Source organism: Nycticebus coucang, chromosome 17, assembly GCF_027406575.1.
Source record: "Nycticebus coucang isolate mNycCou1 chromosome 17, mNycCou1.pri, whole genome shotgun sequence".
NCBI lineage: Eukaryota > Metazoa > Chordata > Mammalia > Primates > Lorisidae > Nycticebus > Nycticebus coucang.
Genome location: NC_069796.1, coordinates 15211755 through 15231822, shown reverse-complemented (window position 1 = coordinate 15231822; position 20068 = coordinate 15211755). Strand labels below are relative to the sequence as shown.

The following is a 20068-nucleotide window of genomic DNA, read 5'->3' as shown; positions in this document are numbered from 1 at the left end:
CCTATTTGATCAACCAACAGGAATTTATTGAGGATCTATTTTAAGCACCAGCAATGTGACAGGCTTACACAAGATACACAAAAAACATAATTCTTGCTCCCCATAAATTCAAAATCTGGTGAAGGAGACATAACTGACACATGCAAACTAATACAAGACTAACCGTACTCTACTATGATAAGCCAAGGACAAAGAAATCCAAATAGGGGCAAGTGTTAAGGGGCCACAGCTGAAGTCCAAAGGTATGACTTGAACAGGAGCTTATATAATGAATGAATTTAGCTGAGAAGAAAAGATGCAGAATGGCAGCTCAGTGGGAAGAACAATCAGTATCCACTTCTTTTTTTAAATGCCCTATTTATCATCCTAGTCAGATGTATGCCCCAAATCATTTGTTTCCAAATTATATCAAGTAGCAATGAATTCAAATATTTTATAACTATCTCAAATCAATGAGTCTCAACTCATATTGTCAAATACGTTATAAATCTTCAAATGTTTTTACTACATTGCATTTGTTGAGCAAAATATATTCACAGCTTTCACCTTAGAAACTTTTTTATAAAAACACAGACTGTTACAGATATCATAGCAATACAAATATATAATGAACAAACCACAGTCAGGAAACCTGAGGCAATAAAATACCTGTTCTAAAATAAATGATATTGTTTCAAGAACCAGGTGGAGATCTTGTTTCTCTAGAGAAAATGCAGCTTGAAGTTTTTCTTCCTCTTCTTCACTGAAACTGCTCTCAGCCTACAACATGGAAATCTATTAGCACACATTCAGGCACTTGAAAAACTTACACTTAACAAAAGATTCATTTATTCATATATAAGATGAGAACTTTAAGGAAAAGTGAATACATGGTGAAAAGGAAGTGATATGCTTGTAAATTCCTAAAATGTATGGTGCCCATTGTAGATTTTTATGAACAAAAAAAAACTGAATTAAAAGTCATAGTTATGAGCTTCAAAGTTCTGTACTGCATGCAGTAGCCTAAAGAACTGCTGAGATAAATGGAAAATGTGTAAGTTCAGTTAAGAAAGAAAAAGCGGCTGGGCGCAGTGGATCACTCCTATAACCCTAGCACTCTGGAAGACTGAGGTGGGTGGATGGCCTGAGCTCAGGGGTTCAAGACCAGCCTGAGCAAGAGTGAGACCCTGTCTGTATTAGAAACAGAAAAGCTAGCCAAGTGTTGTGGTGACCTGTAGTCACAGCTGCTTGGGAGGCTGAGGCAAGAGGATCTCTTGAGACCAAGAGTTTGAGGTTGATATGAGCCATGATGCCACAGCACTCTACCCCCAACCCACCCACAGCACTCTACCCCCAAAAGAAAGAAAAGAAACCTGCCTTCTGTGCTTTTATAGTTCTTGTGTCTGATTTTCATAATTCTTCCATTTCAGTTCATGGTCAGCAGTCACTTCCTGAAGCTGCCTACATCCCTGTGACAACAGCACCTTCATCCCCCAGTTTGCTGTTTCTAGTATGCTATGGTGAAGAAGCCAAATGACCTCCCAGAATATACAGCACAGTTACTTCAGTAGGCTTTGTGCGAGGGTCTAAAAGTCTCTCCTATGGACCCGAGTATATGAAATTTTTTTCCTGCATGAGTTGTGACAGCTACTTTTGAAGCTGGGAAGCCAAAAATGTTTATATCTGAATTCCCAGCTCTAGAGTCCATCTGACTCCCATCAGTGTTTCCCAATGCAGAGTGCGGGCATGCTGGATTGGACAAGTCTTTGTGCAGGACTATCCTACACGTGGCATTATGTTTAAAAGGCCACGGCTATTAAATGCCATCGGTGCCTCCACACACATTATACCAAGACAAAACAAAACAAATGGAAAAAACCCCACATATTTGTGTATGCTAGGATAAACCAGGAAGACGACTAGTTCAATGAAGGACCCCCAGACAAGTCACAATAACTCTGCTGCCTATATCTCAGCTTTCTGGAAGGCCAGGGGTTTAAGACCAACCTGGGTTGGCAAGTTGTAGAGACCCTGTCTCTACAAAAAAAATTTAAAAAATAGGCAGATGTAGTGGCAGGTACTTAGTCCTAGCTTCTCAATAGGCTTGAGACGAGAGGACTGCTTGACCCCAGGAGTTAAGATTCTAGTAAGCTATGATTGTGCCACTATACTCCAACCCAGGTGACAGAACAAGACCTTGTCTCACAAAAAAAGGGAAAAAAGAACCCCCAGATCCATGTTCAAGCATGCCCATATTGTATGCCTAAGATGCCTTAGTTTCCTCATGTTGATTCCTACTAGGAATTCCAAGAAACCAGTCTGTATTAAAAAAGATATCTTCTGCTCATAATCAGAACTTGACAAAATTAAAATTCTACAATGATGGCATTTAGAATGGCAACCAAATCCCTAAAACTCTTCACCAATTTACCTATCTTTTCTGGTTCTACTATTGTAAGGGCTCTCTGCTTGTCTCAAAGCCAAGGCCAACTTGACAGACCTGGAGTACATAAAGGAAAATTAGTAGGTCTTGAAATTCATTGCCAACTTGACTCAAGAGCCCTATTACAATAGCAGTCCCTCTAAAAGATCATCCCCTAATACTGCCAGGGGGGGAAAAAAAACTAACACCTTTCCTGGTATTTTCTTGGAAGGCAAGTATTACATGCATACATTTCCATCCTTGGTAGCTTCGGTTCTCAACAAGTACATCCCCTCTCATCTCCACTCCCCTACTCTGAAGACATGGCGTTCAGCACCTCCACGGAATACTTCAATCACTCAGTTAACTGTAAAATTTATTCTCAACTCCAGATGTGACCGAAAGGGTCAAAAGCAAACTACACATCACAATTGTCCTGAAAAGTGACTCAGTATGAAGAACAAAAAGTGTGTACAAGACTTTCTTGTCCCATATTGTTTTATATATTAAGAAGGCAGCCATCCACTCTAGAAATAAAGGACTTCTATTATCTATTGCCTATACCATTCACTTTTGGGCTGATTCAGAAAATGTTTCATATTCTTTTCTGAGATTTAATGTAATGGGTTAAGTGATGGATTCTGGAGATAGCTAAAATAACTGTCTTTTTAGCTAGCCATGTGACCTTGGGCACGTTACTTAATTGGTTTTACCTCAGTTTTTTCATTTAAAAAATGAGCATGACAATAGTGCCGATTTCTTCAAGTTGATGTAAGGGTTAGAAGAGTTCATAATACAGAGCTATTAGAACAAGACTGGTCATGGAGCAAAGAATGAACTTTATGAATAGCAAACATCAAATAATGTTTTAATTGTTGTCTCTCCATCTACATCACAAATTCCTGATAGGCAGGAATACAAAGGACCTACTTTTTATTTATTTATTATTATTTTTTTTTTTTTTGCCTTTCCCCTGGTAAGAAAAAGAACCCCAAGAATACCTACTGAAAGCCAACTGTGTAAGTAGCCATGTATTGGTCTGAGCCATGTATTGGTCTGAGAAAGATGAGTAGACACCCTGAAGACATTTAAGGGCAGAGGAAGGTTAAGTCAGTAAAAACGTTTAGGGATTTGGTTGCCTTCTCCTCATGAAACAAATACTTAGACAGTTACTGAAGTGCAGTAAGAGTAAACCAAGTGTTTTAGAAGCACAGAGGAGAGAACAACAAACTGCCGAAAAGGATACTGCAAAATGCTTGAAGGATGAATATGCAGTTTACTCAGTAAATAAGGGAAGAAGGACAGGTAGGAATGAAAAAGAGTATATGCACACACACACAGCTGGAAAGTTCACAACAAGTTGTAATAAAAGGGTACTACTGTCCAGTGTGACTGCAGCCCTGACAAAGTGGGGAGAATATGGGTTGCAGCCATGTATAATGTGTCTTGTGCTCAAGGTTAAGGATTTTGAACTCTTCCCCATAGGGCAATGGACAGTCACTGATGGCTCTGAACAGTATAAAAATATAATAGATCCTTTTTTAGGAAAACAAATTTGACAAAGATAACTGAGATAACATTATGAAGACAGGCAAGGATACCTGTCATCCAAGGGAGAGATAATAAGGATCTAACTAGGACTGTGAGAACTTGGATTTAAAGGACACTGCAGAAGAAAAAAGGACATGACATTGGGGCCAGCTCCTGGGCAAGAAAAAGAAGAGGAGAAAGTCCCAGTTCTCACTGATGGTGATAACTGGCACTAGGAGAGCTGTCAGCAGAGCCTCCATAAACATGGGTAAGATGGAATTAAATTCTTTTTTTTTTTTTTTGAGACAGAATCTCAATTTGTCATAGCTCAACAGCAAACTCTTGGGCTCAAGTGATCCTTGCCTCAGCCTCCCAAGTAGCTGGGACTACAAGTGCTTGCTGCAACACCTGGCTATTTTTTGAGCTGGGGTCTTGCTCTACCTCAAACTGGTCTGAAACTCATGAGCTCAGGCAATCTACCTGCCTCAGCCTCCCAGAGTGCGAGGATTATAGGCATGAGTCACTGCATCAGGCCCGGAATTACATTCTTATATCCTGACAAAGAAATTAACTTACATTAGTACCAGGAGATATATTACTAAATATCCACATGTCTAAAAATAACCACACTCTTGAAACAAAAGTAAAAGAGGAGCCAAATTAAATGAAGGATCAAATACTGTCCAATAGCAAATACCACAGAATTACTGAGAAAAACAATGAAACCATTAAATCAGAATTTTTCCAACTCATATTCCACTGACCATTAGTCCCTGAATGTATACCATAATGAAACAGTCCCAAGATCAAACACATTTGGAAAATGTTACATAGCCTATTCACCCTTAAATACTTACCACAAATACTAGAATATAAATAGACTGAAAAAGTTCCATAATAAAATAAAATTAACTTTATTGAAAACTGAATTTCCCAAATTTTTAACCATGAAATATTATAAAATCTTCCATAGACCCAGTGTCCCTGTGAACATTATACTTTGCAAAAAAATTCTCCAAATAATAATAGATTTTCATGAAATCGAAGGAAGTATTACAATCCACAGAAATATAAAAATACAAACCTTCAAGTGAAGTTTTTGAAGAATCCGAGTGAGCAATCGTGGAAATCTTCCTATATCTATCACATTTATCAGTGACACTGCTTTTTTCATGCTAAATAAATTTGTAAAACAAAGTTTTAAAGTGAGTTTTCCAAGTTGAATTGTACTTGCTATAAATAATTGTCTGTAAGTTTTCATTTCAACAACTCTGATTGGTTTATGCTAGGTCTGAGTGAAATAAAGAAAAACAGAGAGAGAGGCAGCAAAAGAGGCAGGGCAAACAAAAATATGCCCCCAAAATGAAAGTGTCCGTGCGGCAAATTTTCTTTTCTTTTGGGCAAAACAAACTACTAGAGGAAGCTTTACTAGGAGGGGTACTCTGTGGGGGAAGGGCATTAATTTAGCAGTGGTTGTTTATATAACCACTTACCCCAAACTGAGACTCACCCCAAACTGGGACTCCAAAAGGAGTGGGAGGAGGGGCGCAGCAACTAAGGCAACTACTAAAAACGTATAAAATACTGTACAGCCAATAACAGAACTGAAAAAAATGCATACAAAATCATTGGGACTCACTGAGCATACAGTTGTTTTAAAACCCTGTTTCAATTGTAATAATCAACTTTAAATGAGAGAATGAGAAAAATTCTACTGCATCATGTTGGATGGGTTTACTGATGAAGTGTGTGCTCTCCAGGACACTGGTATTAGACTATGGAAACCAAAGGAATTTAAGAAGGAACTTAAGATGACAATTCTCTTCTTCAGAAGATTTTTGCCCAATCCAGCCAGGGACGAACTTCCATTATTCCTCTACATACTTCAGTACTTTTTCTGTATCCACACACCACCTGTACTATTACTTATTTTTCATTAAATTTTATTTAAATGGAGGACTTTGCATTACTACCGTGGGCAGCTAACTTTACCTAACATACACTGAAATTAACCAAATATAAATGACATGGAATGTTACCAAAAGCAAGTTTACCAAAGTCTAGCAAAATAAGATCACCAGCAAAAAACTCCTAACCGAGGCCCATCTGATCTTAGGGCGCCCGCCCCATATACCGCAGGTGGCAGGTTCAAACCTGGCCCGGGCCAAAAATTGCAAAAAAAAAAAAAAATTAACTCCCTTGGGTGGCGCCTGTGGCTCAGTGAGTAGAGCGCCGGCCCCATATACCGAGGGTGGCAGCTTCAAACCCGGCCCCGGCCAAACTGTAAAAAAATATAGCCGGGCGCCTGTGGTCCCAGCTACTTGGGAGGCTGAGGCAAGAGAATCACCTGAGCCCAGGAGCGGGAGGTTGCTGTGAGCTGCGACGTCATCGCACTCTAGCAAGGGCAACAGAGTGAGACTCTCTCTCTTAAAAAACAAACAAAAAAAAAAATAGCCAGGCATTGGGGTGGCACCTGTGGCTCAGTGGGTAGGGCGCCGGCCCCACATACGGAGGGTGGTGGGTTCAAACCCGGCCCTGGCCAAAGTGCAACAAAAAAATAGCTGGGCATTGTGGTGGGCGCCTGTGGTCCCAGCTACTTGGGAGGCTGAGGCAAGAGAATCTCCTAAGCCCAAGAGCTGGAGGTAGCTGTGAGCTGTGACGCCGAAGCACTCTACTGAGGGCGACAAAGTGAGACTCTGTCTCTAAAGAAAAAAAAGGGGTTATTAACACGTGTTTGGTATGAAAGACCCTCCAGTACCAGGGCGACTCACTCTCAGCACCAGAAAAGTCTGACAAAGAATTGAAAACGGAAACGCAACGCCGCGCCTTGTGACTTCGCAGGACCCAGTGCCGCGCCCAGGAAGGTTCCTACCGCCCAGCTGCCCGGCGTGCCGTGAGCCCAGCGCAGGGGACAGCCCCGCGCAGGTGACCACCGCAGGCAGAGGCGCCACCGGCCCCGCGCGCACTTCCGCCCAGCAGCCGGGCCGCGTCGGGACGCGGCAGCCCAGCCCTCCCTACCCGGCCCGCCCCGGCGCCCAGGCAGCAGGGACATCCTCGCGCGGGCCTGTCGGCGCCATCACAACGTTACCACGCGTGCTCGGCGGCTCGGCTACCTGGGGCTCTCCCTCAGGATCGGCGCCGCCGACGCCGCCATCCTCCGCGCCCCCCGCCGGCCGCCGCCCGTCAGCTGCGCCGAGCCCAGCCAATGGCGGCCGCGGCCGACGGAGACCCGGAAGGTCCAAGCCGCGCTGCGGCCGCCGGGGCCGGTACCCGCCCTGCGGTGCTGGGGGGCCGAGCGGCAGCACTCGGGCCTTCCCGCGGGTCTCGTCTCCCCGTGTCGGGGAGAGGGCTGTGCCGATGACTTTATGTATTGATTGATTGATCTATATATTTGCTCATGTGGTAAGTGTGTACAGCCTTGGATGGGGTGTGCGTGTGTGTGTGTGTTAGACCCCCCACACACACCTTTTTTTTTAAATAGAGCAAATTTAAGCAAGTCCGACAGCAGTAGCCTGCGACAGGTGGACGGCGCGCTCCCTGGAGCGTGCCCGGGACGCCGGGCATCACCGGGCTGGACGGGTAGGGCCTCCAGTTCCATACCGGGCGCTGTGTCACCAGCGCTCCTGTGTCTGCATCCCCGGGTGCAACCCGGAGCTTGTAGCATAGACGCTCAATTCCTTCAACATTCACGGAGGTCCTACTGTGTGCCAGGCACTGGGGAAGACCTCCATTCCTGCCCGCAGGGGTTGCCAGCAGTTTAAATGGACCAGCATTTGTTGCGACCCTCTTTTGAGTCTGACACGGCGTAATCGAGAAAATGAATCGCCACACAGCGGGCCATCAGGGATTTCACCGGTGAGCACCGGGCGTTCGCACTAATACCTTGGTAAGGACATTGAGAGGTGGGAACAGTGAAAGGCAGGGGAGGTAGATCCGGAAGAGCTCGCTGGGCAGGTGGCCTCGGGGTGGGTGGGCAGAGACAGCAGGGTGAGGCTGTGCACTTCAGGGAGAAGCGTGTACAAAGAGGAACAGAAGAGCAGTTTGAACGTTAAAATAGTCAGGAATTTAGGCTCGAGGAATCGTTAGTGACAGGTTGTGACATATGCATTTCATCTGGTAAGCGGTGGGTACCCATTAACTGTTGGGTTTTCAAGTACAGAAAGTTGGTGCTTGACCTCTGGGTGCTCTTTTTTTGATGAATGGATTGGAACGAGGTAAGCAGGAAAGCTACCTAGGAAAGTATTGTAATAATTGCTGGAATCCTGTGGTACTAACAAGGCATCGGAGAATGAAAAGATAACTGGGTGCATCAGCGGTAGAATCTTAAAGAGCAGGCAAAAGATTGAATTTAATTTTCCTTTCTAATTATGTTTTACTTAAATTATTATTTAAATTAGTTGGCATTCTTGGAGCAGCCCAAAAACATCTTAACTGAAAAGAGAAGCCAGATTGCAAATTAAAAGTGAATAATCTCCACGTGGATAATTGAGTCAATTATACAGTGTGTTTAACACATACAAATACATTTAGTTTCACAACACTCCACATACTCCCCAATGTATTCACATCTGAAAAAGACTTATGTGAATCTACATAAATTATAAGTCTCAGATCCAAACATAGATTACTTTACCTGCAACTATAAAAGGTCCCAGTCCCTTAATCATTTCACTTTCATTTTGACACATTGCCTGAAGTAGAGCCACTCAAATGTTTAGTGAAGTTCACCTCCTCCTGAACTATTTACAAAACATAGCATAATATTTATGTTTCCCCACCCTTAGCCAAATGGACGGTGGGGAAGGGGATAAGAAGGGACTTTTATTAAAATGTGGCAAAAATACACCTTGGGACTGATGAACAAATCCAATTCTAATCTATTCTCAAAGTTGTAAAGCATCTCAAATTATCACCCTTCCATTTTCATTTGCACCTATTTCCTGCATTCTGCTTCTCAGGGGCCTGTGCTATTAAAAGAACTGGTATTTACACGCAGGATGTGTGAAAGGCGGGTTTCTTCAGTAAAGTTCACCAGTGAACGCTGTCTGAAAAGAATCAGATGGTGCTTTCCCTACGGACACATTCCAGTAAGGGAAGAATACAGATTGGCTTTTACCCGGTGAGTAGTAAAGGAAATAAAAATTAGTAACACCACAAATAGACAACAGGAAAAAGAAATCCACTCATCATTAGCAAACACAGAAAGAAACATAACTGAATAATATACTTGAAAACAAAATATCTGACCGAAAAAGAAAGAGCTCTGCCTTAGCTAAGCTAGATCTTAAAGGTGGTCCCCAACTGGCTGAATCAGTGATAGGAAAAGAAACTTCCCACAGAATCATGAATATCTTCTTTCTATTCCCCAATTTGGAGAGGGAATTAAAGATTTCAGCCAAGAAAAAGTCATGGGAAATCCCTGGAGAATTAAGTCCCTGCAGGTCAATGCAGGATGGCAGAGGCCAGAGGAAGCTCCAAGGATCACTCTCTTGATGCATGTGAGTCAGGGGAAAAGGAATGCAGTAAGGCAGAAAAATTACATTACATCTAATTATCCCAAACGGTAAATAGGGAGCTAGCATATTTGAAGAGAAAAGAGAAAATAAGAATAAATGATACACTTGGGAGAAGGGAGTAGAAAAGGTTACAGTGCAGCTGCGGTGAAAAGTCTTCCCTTAACAGCCTTGCCTCATTGTTAACACTGAAACCCACAATCCTTTCCCTGTGCTAAATGGAAATGAAAGAAGGAAATAAGGACGTGAACAAGTAGGGCTGACTCAAGAGGAATCAGAGCTCTGGGGGCTCCCCAAATAAAGAAGGGCTGATCTGAAGCCTGCGGGTACATACACCCTCATGGACTAGACTCGCCCCTGCAAAGTAGAGTCAATCCTGACACAGAACAGAAAACTAAACCCACTAACAAATGCTACCCTCAGCCCCAGCTTTCTTTTAAGCTTTTATTAAAAAGTTGATAGAGTGCAATATGGAGCTGGAATTGTAGATGGAAAGATAAACAGCTCTCCCATGAGTCAGCAGAAGAACCAAGAAGCCAGAACACAGAGAAAACAGAGGTCTGGGTAGAGGTTTCCATGCTAAACACAGTAGGAAAGGAAGAAGTGGCACAACTATGCACTGAGCCTTTAGAAAAATATTTGAAGGAACGTTAGACAACATGCAAAACGGATGAAAGTTTCAAAAACCTTAAGCAAAAACTCCCTAAGGAAATTAGTTCAGTGGAATAAGAGCTAAAACACAATAAAACAACCCAGCACAAAACCAAAGAAAGAAGTTTAGCACTAAAAACATACACCCTCATGTCATATAAAATAGAAACTGCAAGAAAATAGATACAATTTCCAATCAAATTATTGACAGAGAGGATGGGTTATTTGTAGTAAAAGCAAAGGAATAAGCACCAACAAAGTAGATTCTGAGAACAAAAGCCAATGTAAGAATCCCTTTGTCCCTGTGGCAAAAAACCTAACGAACAGATGCAAAAATGCATTCAATTATTGCATAAAGAGTCTCGCTCCATTTTTGAGGTTTGACTGCTGACAGTTTTTAAGCCCCACTACGCCCTCTTCCCCTTCTGCCTGACATCTGGGCAAAGTGTTGAGTTAAGGAAGCCCAGTGCTCCCCCCTTTGGCACTAGAAAGAAACTCAAACCACAAAGCCCCACGCTACAGGCAGCGGCCCTCACCCTGGCCCTGACCCTTAGCCACGATGAACCCCATGCCAGTTGCTCTTCCTTGCTCTCTCAACCAATTTTCGGATCTGCATGGGAGTCTCCTCTGCTCTCCTTAGAAGCCTCATTATGCAAGTAATAGATATTTTTATAACTCCCAGCTGCATGCACAGCCTCATCAGTCTTAGACACCAAGCCAGATTTGGGGTGGAGAGTCCATTTTGCCTAGATAATGAAAACAAATATTTAATAGAAGACATTTTCCCATTAATGTTGGAAAAAAGGAATCTGCAGTTTAATGCAAGAACGCATTGTTTTCCAGAAGGACTGATAGAGAATGATGAGTGGGACAAACACCAGTAAAATGATCAAACTTAAAGAAAAATTCCTTCAGGCAGCCAAGTGGAAAGAAAATCATTTACAAGAGCAAAATAATAACTCTCAGACTTCTCTATAGAAAATGTCTACAAAGTTTTGAGAAAAGTGTATTATGTCCAGGCAACATGCTATAAGATTATAAAGATATCATCAAACATGATTACATTTATAGCCTTCAAGAGTTCTTTTTGGAAAAATTGATAGTAGAAAACAAGCCAATCAAGACATTAATAAAAATAAAGAATTCAGGAATAAAAATTGTATGGCCTGTAGTGAACTTTAAAACTAAAATTTAGTTCATTTTGAAATTGAATATAAATGTTATAATGTTTGGTAATAGCTTAGAGGACTAATTTTTAAATGGATAAAATAGGTAGAATAAAGTTTTAAAAGTACTAATTTCTTTTTTTCTTTGAGACAGAGTTTTATTTTGTCATCCTCGGTGGAGTTCTCTGGCATCACAGCTCACAGCAACCTCAAACTCTTTGGCTCAAGTGATCCTCCTGCCCCAACCTCCCAAGTAGCTAGGACTACAGGCACCTGCCACAATGCCCAGCTAGTTTTCAAGATGGGGTCTTGCTCTGGCTCAGTCTGGTCTTGAATTCCTGAGCTCAAGCAATCCACCCTCTTCAGCTTCCCAGAGTGCCGGGATTACAGGCATGAGCCACTGCACCTGGCCCAAGAGTACTTATTTCTTTAATAGCAAGGAATCCATAAATTTTGTCCTAAATGAAATATATCCCTTAAAAATATAAATTTATAGGTGGTGCCTGTGGCTCAGTGAGTAGGGCGCCGGCCCCATATACCGAGGGTCAAACCCGACCCCGGCCAAACTGCAACAACAAAAAAATAGCCGGGCGTTGTGGCAGGTGCCTGTAGTCCCAGCTGCTCTGGAGGCTGAGGCAGAATCGCAGAAGCCCAAGAGCTGGAGGTTGCTGTGAGTCCTGTGACATCATGGCACTCTACTGAGGGCAGTAAAGTGAGACTCTGTCTCTACAAAAAAAAAAAAAAAATATATATATATATATATATTTACTTAAAGTTTCTTATAATCTTTTTAAAAACTTTGCAAAGTAGCAAATCTGGAGAAGTACAGTCTGACCATGACTCATGCATGGACCGTGGATAAATGTTGCCTGCTCGTTTTGTTTCAGCTACTCAGTAATAACTTAGGCAATGTAACCAGAGAGATTTTTATTTTGAAAACAGTACAAGCAATTTAATATCTGTAGCTTGCTTCATGAATCACATTGTCACTATACCTAAAGGCATTGGAGTTTATGACCCAGGGGAAAATTTTAGGAACAAACATCTCTTTGTTAAAGAAACAATGCCGTAAAATGCAGCTACTTCTTCAGTTTATTTCCCTTCTCTTATCTGCCTTAATAAAATCATTTCCATTTATCTACATCATGTGCATTATATATACAGCATGTAGACTGAGAGTTAGATACAAATATGTATACAGCAATCCCCAGAATTAGGTTTACTTAATGTGCACGATTTTTTCTGGCTAGTGAGATTTTTTTGTAACTTTTTACCTTCTACTTTGTACTTCTCAGTATTACTTGAATTTCCAATAAGAGAATGAATTATTTTTATAAAAACAGTAAAGTCATTATTCAAAAACTAATGAAAAAAATTAGTTATGTATTTAGGATTTTTTTATATATTAGGTACTAAAATAGGTTACATGCCAATAGAAATATTTTGGGAGACCTAAACATTAACATCATTCTAAATAATTTTCTAAATATTATTAATTCATTAATCATTATCAAAATTAAGTTGTGTGCATGCACATGAAAGTAAAGAAACATTCAAAGTAAATTATTAATATTACTGCATTTGGAAAAAAATGCAAACATATTAATATAGTTCCTCAATATAACTGCCTTTCACTTGTTTGCTCAGGATTTTAAAAGGTTTTCTCTTTTCTGTTTGCTTAGATTAGAAAATTAACAAGATGAAGCAGTTTCTTTCCTTCAGGATGAAGGTCAGTGCAGCATTGCTAAAGATAACAAGCTCCTGAACAAGCCAGAGAGCTAGATAGGTTCTGATCTGCCTCCTTAGAGCCCCAGGTCACCCAGCCTCCTCCTTGTTCCAGCATGCCACGCCCATACTCCTCTAGAGGCCTACAGTTTCTCCTTTGTGATACACTTCCAATGGTTCCCATCTCTCCAGAGGTATTTCAGTTGTTACAAAGCCCTAGGAACATGGCTGATACATAAATGGGTAGAAACCAAAGTCTCCCTTAATCACCCATTGTTCACCCAAAGTGCCAATAGCATCTGTCTTCAAGACTTCCGGATTCAATTCAGTTCATGCTCTCTACTGTACAAACTACCGAGTCACCTTCTTCTCTGCACTTTAAGAGAATTTGTTATACGAAGCAAACATTTTAGCAAAGAAGCATATGTGATTGTATTTCATCATTAACCAACTGTGGTAAAGGCATGGGTCCATCCTTATCATACTCCCTGGTAGACCTCGAAATGCCCAGTATCCTGCTAGTATCTGACAGAAAAAGTTAAAGTAAATCAAATCCTTTTACACTGAAGACTTTTAATATCTCAGTTGGGAAGCCAGTTTAGTTAAACGGTATATCTAAGGGCATAAAAATCTTTAAACACTACACTCAAAGAAAAATAGGACTTGTCCCTGAACATGACTTTCTTTTGATTCCTTGGCTTATTCCATTATAAAATGAATAAGTTTTATTGGGACCTTGAAAGATGAGTGAAAAAACTGCACTTTCATAATTGCTGTCTTACCTGAACTCTAGATGCTTCACAATGTTTTCACACCATCGCCAAATAATATTAAAATACTCTGTTCCAAATGTGTCTATGAAATATTCTTTTGATTCCCCCATGACCATGACCTTTTCTTTATTTTTGTATGAAAGAATTTGTTACATCAAGGTGAAAGTTGGTAAATAGGTAATTGCAGAGCATCCGATCTAAGGTTTAACTTTAATTTTGAAATCTATTCACTTGATCACACCTAGTACTAGAATGGTTTCAAATACCATTCTCCAATAATTAAAAAAAAAACAAAAACAAAAAAACCTGGGCTCCTTGGAGAAATGGCTGATGCTAGGACTGCAGCAGTAAATACAAAACAAGCCTGGAAAATCTTGCAGTGCAGAAAGTAAGGAAGCAAGAAAAAATTAAAACAAATTTTAAAAGTCCACAATGATTCAGATCTTTTAAAGGGACATAAACTTCAACTGAAAAAATTCCCAATAAAAGCCAAAGCTGGGATAATTTGAGCTACAAAATAAACTAAGTAGTACAGGATTATAAACCAAAGTATAAAATAAATATCCACAGTCCATAAACAAAGTATTGAAACATAATTATTCAATAAATAAATAAATGAGAGAAGAGGAAAACACCTCTTGTAAAGAGCTGCAAATAATTTATATAAGTTCCCTGCCCTGAGGAGGAGGAAGCCTAGCTCTCTAATCCTCAATTACGGGCTGTACACAGTGACTTCTTCCTAAAGGACAGCCCGTAAAGGAGGTTGGAGAATAATTTTGTGGCAAAGAACCCCATAAACGCTACCTCAGGTAATCAAGGTCAACATCAACAATGTAAATCATGTTGAGAGTAAGCAGTCTTGGGAAGGTGTCATAAAAATGCCAATCAAGCTCTCCAGGCTTCCTTCCGAAAACCCATAACTCCAATTTAGTCATGAGCAAAACATCAGACAAGTCTCATTTCCAGGACAGTCTACAAGAGACCTGACCGGTGCTCCTTGACACTACCAAGGTCATCAGAAACGAGGGAAGCCTGAGAAACTGTCACAGTCTGGAAGAGTCTGGATGTAATGTCATATTCTGGATGGGATCCTGGAACAGAAAAGGGACATTGGGTAAAAACTAAGAAATCTGGATAAAAAAAAAAAAAAATCTGGTTAAAAAAAAAAAAGAAATCTGGATAAAGGGTGGACTTTAATAATTTATCAGTGTTGGCTCCTTAATTGTAACAAATATAACATACTGGTCTTAATAATAAGGGAAATTGGGTATAGGGTATAACAGAACTTTTTGCACCATCTTTGCAATTCTTCACAATTTATCTGTTTTCTAAAACTGTTCTAAAAGTTAATTTTTTACAACATATTAACTAACTTCAACTTTTTGAATTATAAAGGGAATAGTGCTGTCAAAATGTGCTAAATAAAACTTGGAAATATCATCTCTGGGCTTCCTCATGGCATTACCAATGGAGCATGGGGACCACAGTTAATGCCGTGCTGAAGCCTCCCTTTGGGGGGCAGGTGTGTCCCCATGGACAAAGGACACAAGGCTGCCTCTAACATGGTGGAGTGGTCAGGCCTCTTCAGGAATTGCCTCCACCAAAGAGCACCACCTGGCCCAGGGTCACATCCACTTCTCAGGGCAGCCTGAATCTGAGGACTGGTTATATTTAACAACCAGATCTCTGAAAAAAGTAAATGTGCTAATTTGTGTGCTTGCCAACTCCTAGAGTGTAAAATAAATGTTTCTACCCTGGCACATATCAAGTTACCGGTATGTGGTCAATGGATGCACCTAGGGAGGCCATGTGTAAGGTCACTGCCCCAGCCAGAATGAGTCAGTTTTAGCACACCACTGTGTCCCCTGAGTGGCCAGCCAAGTGCTTATTGTGACCGCATGGCAGCTCACCCTCTTCCCTACCCAACCCTGCTTCCCAGCCATCCCTAAGTGTGAACCTCAAAAGCATCTAACTTCCTGCATAGGAATCTCTCCTCAAATTTGGCTTCCCAAGGAACCCAACTTACAACAGGGATTTCTTTTCAGACAAACTGACTGAGGAGATTATTATTCAATGGTCACCTAAACAAAATTCTTGAAGACAATCATGATGGTGATGACGATGTTAGTAGTGGTGGAGATGAAGGAAAGGAAAAGTTCTTGTCTGATAGACTCTTGAATTTCATTTGAACAAGCATTCAGAATATTCATCAAGTAGAGCTGAAAAAGGAAAAATGAAAATATTTTTTGTTATTTTCTAGGAAACCCAGAGGACCTTTCATAACCTTTCCCATTTTACTTTCATATCCCATAATATGTACTTTTCTTTATCCTGCAGGCACTTATTAAATATCTACCTTGGGCAAGGTCTGTGCTAGGGACTTTGTATTTAAAAAAGTGTCTTCTCTTACAGAACTTACAAACCATTGTGAGGCCAAAATAACAACAATGAAGAAAAAATGCAGCCATTGATGTAGGCACAGGCCACTGTGCGTGCTCTGAATACATCAGGATAGCCACTGTTTATCAAGTTATTTATGCTGTGTGCCCAGGATTGTTTTAATGCTTTATAAGCATTACGTCATTAAATCTTGTAACAGTCTGATTTCAGACTGTTGCATACACATTGCAGCAAGTGATTAAGGGCTTTCCTCTTTCATCTCTGGCTTGTTGTTTTAGTTAGTCTGAGGCCGGATGTAGCAGTTCATGCCTGTAATCCTAGCACTCAGGAACGCCAAAGTGGACAGCCCCGTGAACTCAGAAGTTTGAGACCAGCCTAAGCAAGAGCAAGACCTTGTCTCTTGTAAAAATAGAAAACTAGCCAGGCACTGTGGTGGGTGCCTGTAGTCCCCTACTCAGGAGGCTGAGGCAAGACGATTGCTCAAGTCCAAGAATTTGAGGTTGCTGTGAACTATGATGATGCCATGACATTCCTTTCTTGTCTTTTTATTTTTTAATAGGAAGGTTTAAAATACAGTAGAACTTTGTACAGTAAAATCAGGGCAACAGAATGAGACTCTGACTCAAAAAAAAATTAATTGGTCTGACACCTCGGATCTCTGTCCCAGCTGGGCTGAGCTCCTAACAATTGGTCCTTAAGGACACTGCCAATGGTGTGTTGCTACCGGGCTCATAGCCCTGCTCTGGTACCACTTCCCCAGGCCAAGTTCTTCTGCATTTCCTTAGATTTGGTAGGATCTTTTCTAGCTTAAGTTAGCCACAGCTTTCTGCAGTTGAAAGACCCTCCCTGACACAAGGAATAAGCATATGCTGACCATGAAAAGCCAGCAAAGAATAATAGTGCAAAGCTATAGAGAAGAAAGGGAAGAAGTGGTGATGATTGTTACAGTACCATTCCTGAAGAATCCAGGGACATGAAATCCATTCCAAATGACTGTTTTTTAACAGGAGACCAATTGGATTCACTGAAACTAGAAGAATGGAGACAAGAAAGTCATATAGAGAGATTTTTGCCATGTTTGGAGTAGGAGAGAGAATCAGGATATTAAGGTTATGTATTGGATGACCTCTGTCATTTCCAAGAAGGAGGCAACATTGCCGAGAGGATAAATAGGTGATGAATTAAAGAGGTATAAATAGCTGCTGTGAGGATGGCTGAGGAGCTGACCGGACCGTGGAAGCCACTGAGGTGGAAATATGAAGTGGCGCCAGTCTGCACAGCAGGGCACCTGCACCACCATCTAGCAGAGAGACAGAGTGGGAGTCAGACATCTTAATCAAAATATCTTTTAAACTTTAATTTTTTTCTAAGTCTATTCTTTAAGTTATAATTTTGAGGTTAAGAAAAGTTACCAAAATAAAAATATATTTACTAAGTTGAAGTCTATCACGAATTTGAAAACATTAAATAAAAAATGAAATAAACTTTTTGAGAAAATAATCTATTGTCACAAAGAAGAGAGAAAAATCTCAAAACCCTCAAATAGTATTATGTTTTTTGAAATCTCAAATCCATTTGAAAAACAGTTGTCTTGGTTTTGTTCACTGTGCTAGCATTACGACGACATCAACCTAAAGTACATACGAACGGCCAGCAGAGGGCACCAAAACCACGCGTGTATTTGTCTCTATATTTTAGGAAAGTGGATTATTAACAATCACAAAATGCAAATAAGCCTCATCTTTCAAGAATATGTGCAAAAATAATAGAAACAATATCATTTAATGCTATCCTGATGCCAAGTACTGTATGTAAAAATTCAAAGCTGGAAAGAGATTGTGAATCTGAAGCGGTTCAAACAAAAAGCATCACTCCTTCCCTATCTCCCTCTCTCTCTTTCCTTTCTCTGGGATTCACTTCTGGTAGCTCACCCAGAGCACGATGATCTCCATTCATGTCAGTTGAAACACTGCATGAGTCGTATCACCCCTGTCTGTCCCGATTACAGGGAACATATTGGTTACTGGTGGGCCTTCACCCAGACCTCTTAAATCAGACCTTAGCTATATCTCAGGAAAGAGAAGGAAAAACTTTCCATGGGAATTTATTAAAAAGCAGTTTTCTGCAACAACCTGTAAGTGTCTCTCCATTTGCTGGATAATACCCGCATTAGCTAGGGTGTTTTGTTTATAAGTAAGAGAATCCAACTCTAAGGGAGCAAAGGAATTTAGTCAAAAGACAATGGTTTACACTATTTTGTCAATAACTCATAATTAAAATTTGGGGGAAATAGTTGATAATTAAAAGTGATAAGGAATATACTCTGTAGAGCTTTATGTTCACAAATTTTAAAATTGAGATAAAATTTATAATTTCTATTAAAAACATATTATAAATATATAATATGTAAGAAAAATAAAAGAATATAACTATTTTAAAAAATGTATTACAATAGAACTTCCATAGTAGGCCATTTCCTTACATTGACCACCTCCTTAAGTTGACTTAATTTCCATAGACCAGACTTGCACCACACGTACGCAGCAGTACAGCAGGCCTCATTCCTTATGTTGACTACCTCTGTATGTTGACCAGTTTGTTACAGTCTCTTAGGGTTCTAGTGTATTTAAAACCTTCCTATTAAAAAAAAAAGAAAAGAAGACAAACATACAAAAAAAACCCCTCCAGGCCCAAATGGCTTCACTGGAAAGTTCCAAAAAAAATTGAAGATTGAGAAATTCATGCAAATCAAAGCCTTCCAGAGAAAAGAGAAGGAGAAAGTGGTCCCCAACTCCTTCTATGAGGCTGGTATTACCTTGTTATCAGAGTCCAACAATGGACTTCTCTTTCCAGAAAAATGAAGTAGAAAAGCTTTTTTCTATTCTTCTTGCTAAGCGCAGCTACAAACTCCACACATTATGAGTACAACAGAAAGGTGAAGAGCAGCAGCAGACCGGGGAGCACCTCAGACGTGAGGAATGGAACAGCAGCAAGTAAACTCTGGCATTTCTTTACACCTCACTTATCCTGCGTGTGTGAAGACGGGAAGGGAGAAGCCGGCCATCGAGAAACGTTAATGGGCACAGATGAAAAAAGTCCTCAAAAGCCTTGTCTCTGTAGCAAAAGGACCAAAAAAGTGGCAACCAGCAAAACAGAAATCTTTAGACACTTATCCCTCTCCTCCAGCCAAGGACCACAGAAAAACTCTGTGCCCTCCCTCCCACTGGCAGCGGCTAAATAAGGGCACTTTGGCTTCCACCCTGGCCAGGCTGTGATGAGATACCCAACAACAGGATAAATCCACACCAAGGTACATCATGACTCAACTTCTAAAAGCTAAAAACAAAGAAAAAGATTTTTAAACATCCAGATAGAAACAGTGCATTCTTTGCATTGAAAAATAATTCAAATGACAGCAGGTTTCCCTTCAGAAACCATGGAGGCTAGAAGGAAGTAGCAAAACATATTTTAAGAGAGATATCAAGAACAAGGCAAGGCTGTCTGCTCCCACCACTGCTCTCTAACACTTTAATGGAAGGTCTAACCAGAGTAATAATGAAAGAAAAGGACAGAAGAGGCATACAGATTAGAAAAGAAGATATAAAACTATCCCTATTTGCAGGTGACAAATTCCATCTACATAGAAAATTTCAAAAAAGTATACAAGGATTTTATTTCTCACAATCTACATAAAGCTTTCTGAAACTTAGGAGTTCAGCACAGTTGTAGAATGTAAGATCAACATGTGAAAATCAATTATTTTTCTATAGGTGATCAGTCAACAGTGAAATTAAAAATATAATACTGTTTACAGTTGCTCAGAATAATGAAATGTGTAGTCATAAATCTAACAAGGACTTGTGCGTCCTAAACAGGACTTGTGTGTCAAAAACTACAAAATGATGATGG

The 20068-nt window shown here is 40.5% G+C and overlaps 1 protein-coding gene across 5 annotated transcripts in view; it reads right to left on the bottom strand.

Moving 5' to 3' along the window:
• The window catches only part of COMMD10 (COMM domain containing 10), a 191040-nt gene extending 183875 nt beyond the window's left edge, over positions 1-7165 (bottom strand). For 2 of the 5 annotated variants that reach the window (XM_053566646.1, XM_053566645.1), the window contains exons 1-3: positions 6950-7118; positions 5016-5106; positions 649-759 (exon numbers count right to left, since the gene is read on the bottom strand). In XM_053566646.1, coding sequence (XP_053422621.1) covers positions 649-759; positions 5016-5106; positions 6950-7008 — 261 coding nt within the window. In that variant the 5' untranslated portion in view covers positions 7009-7118. Of the gene's footprint in view, positions 1-648; positions 760-5015; positions 5107-6278; positions 6355-6949 lie in introns of those variants that run through there. The other 3 variants (XM_053566644.1, XM_053566643.1, XM_053566647.1) reach the window with 3 other exon arrangements.
• Between the last annotated feature and the right edge of the window lie 12903 nt (positions 7166-20068).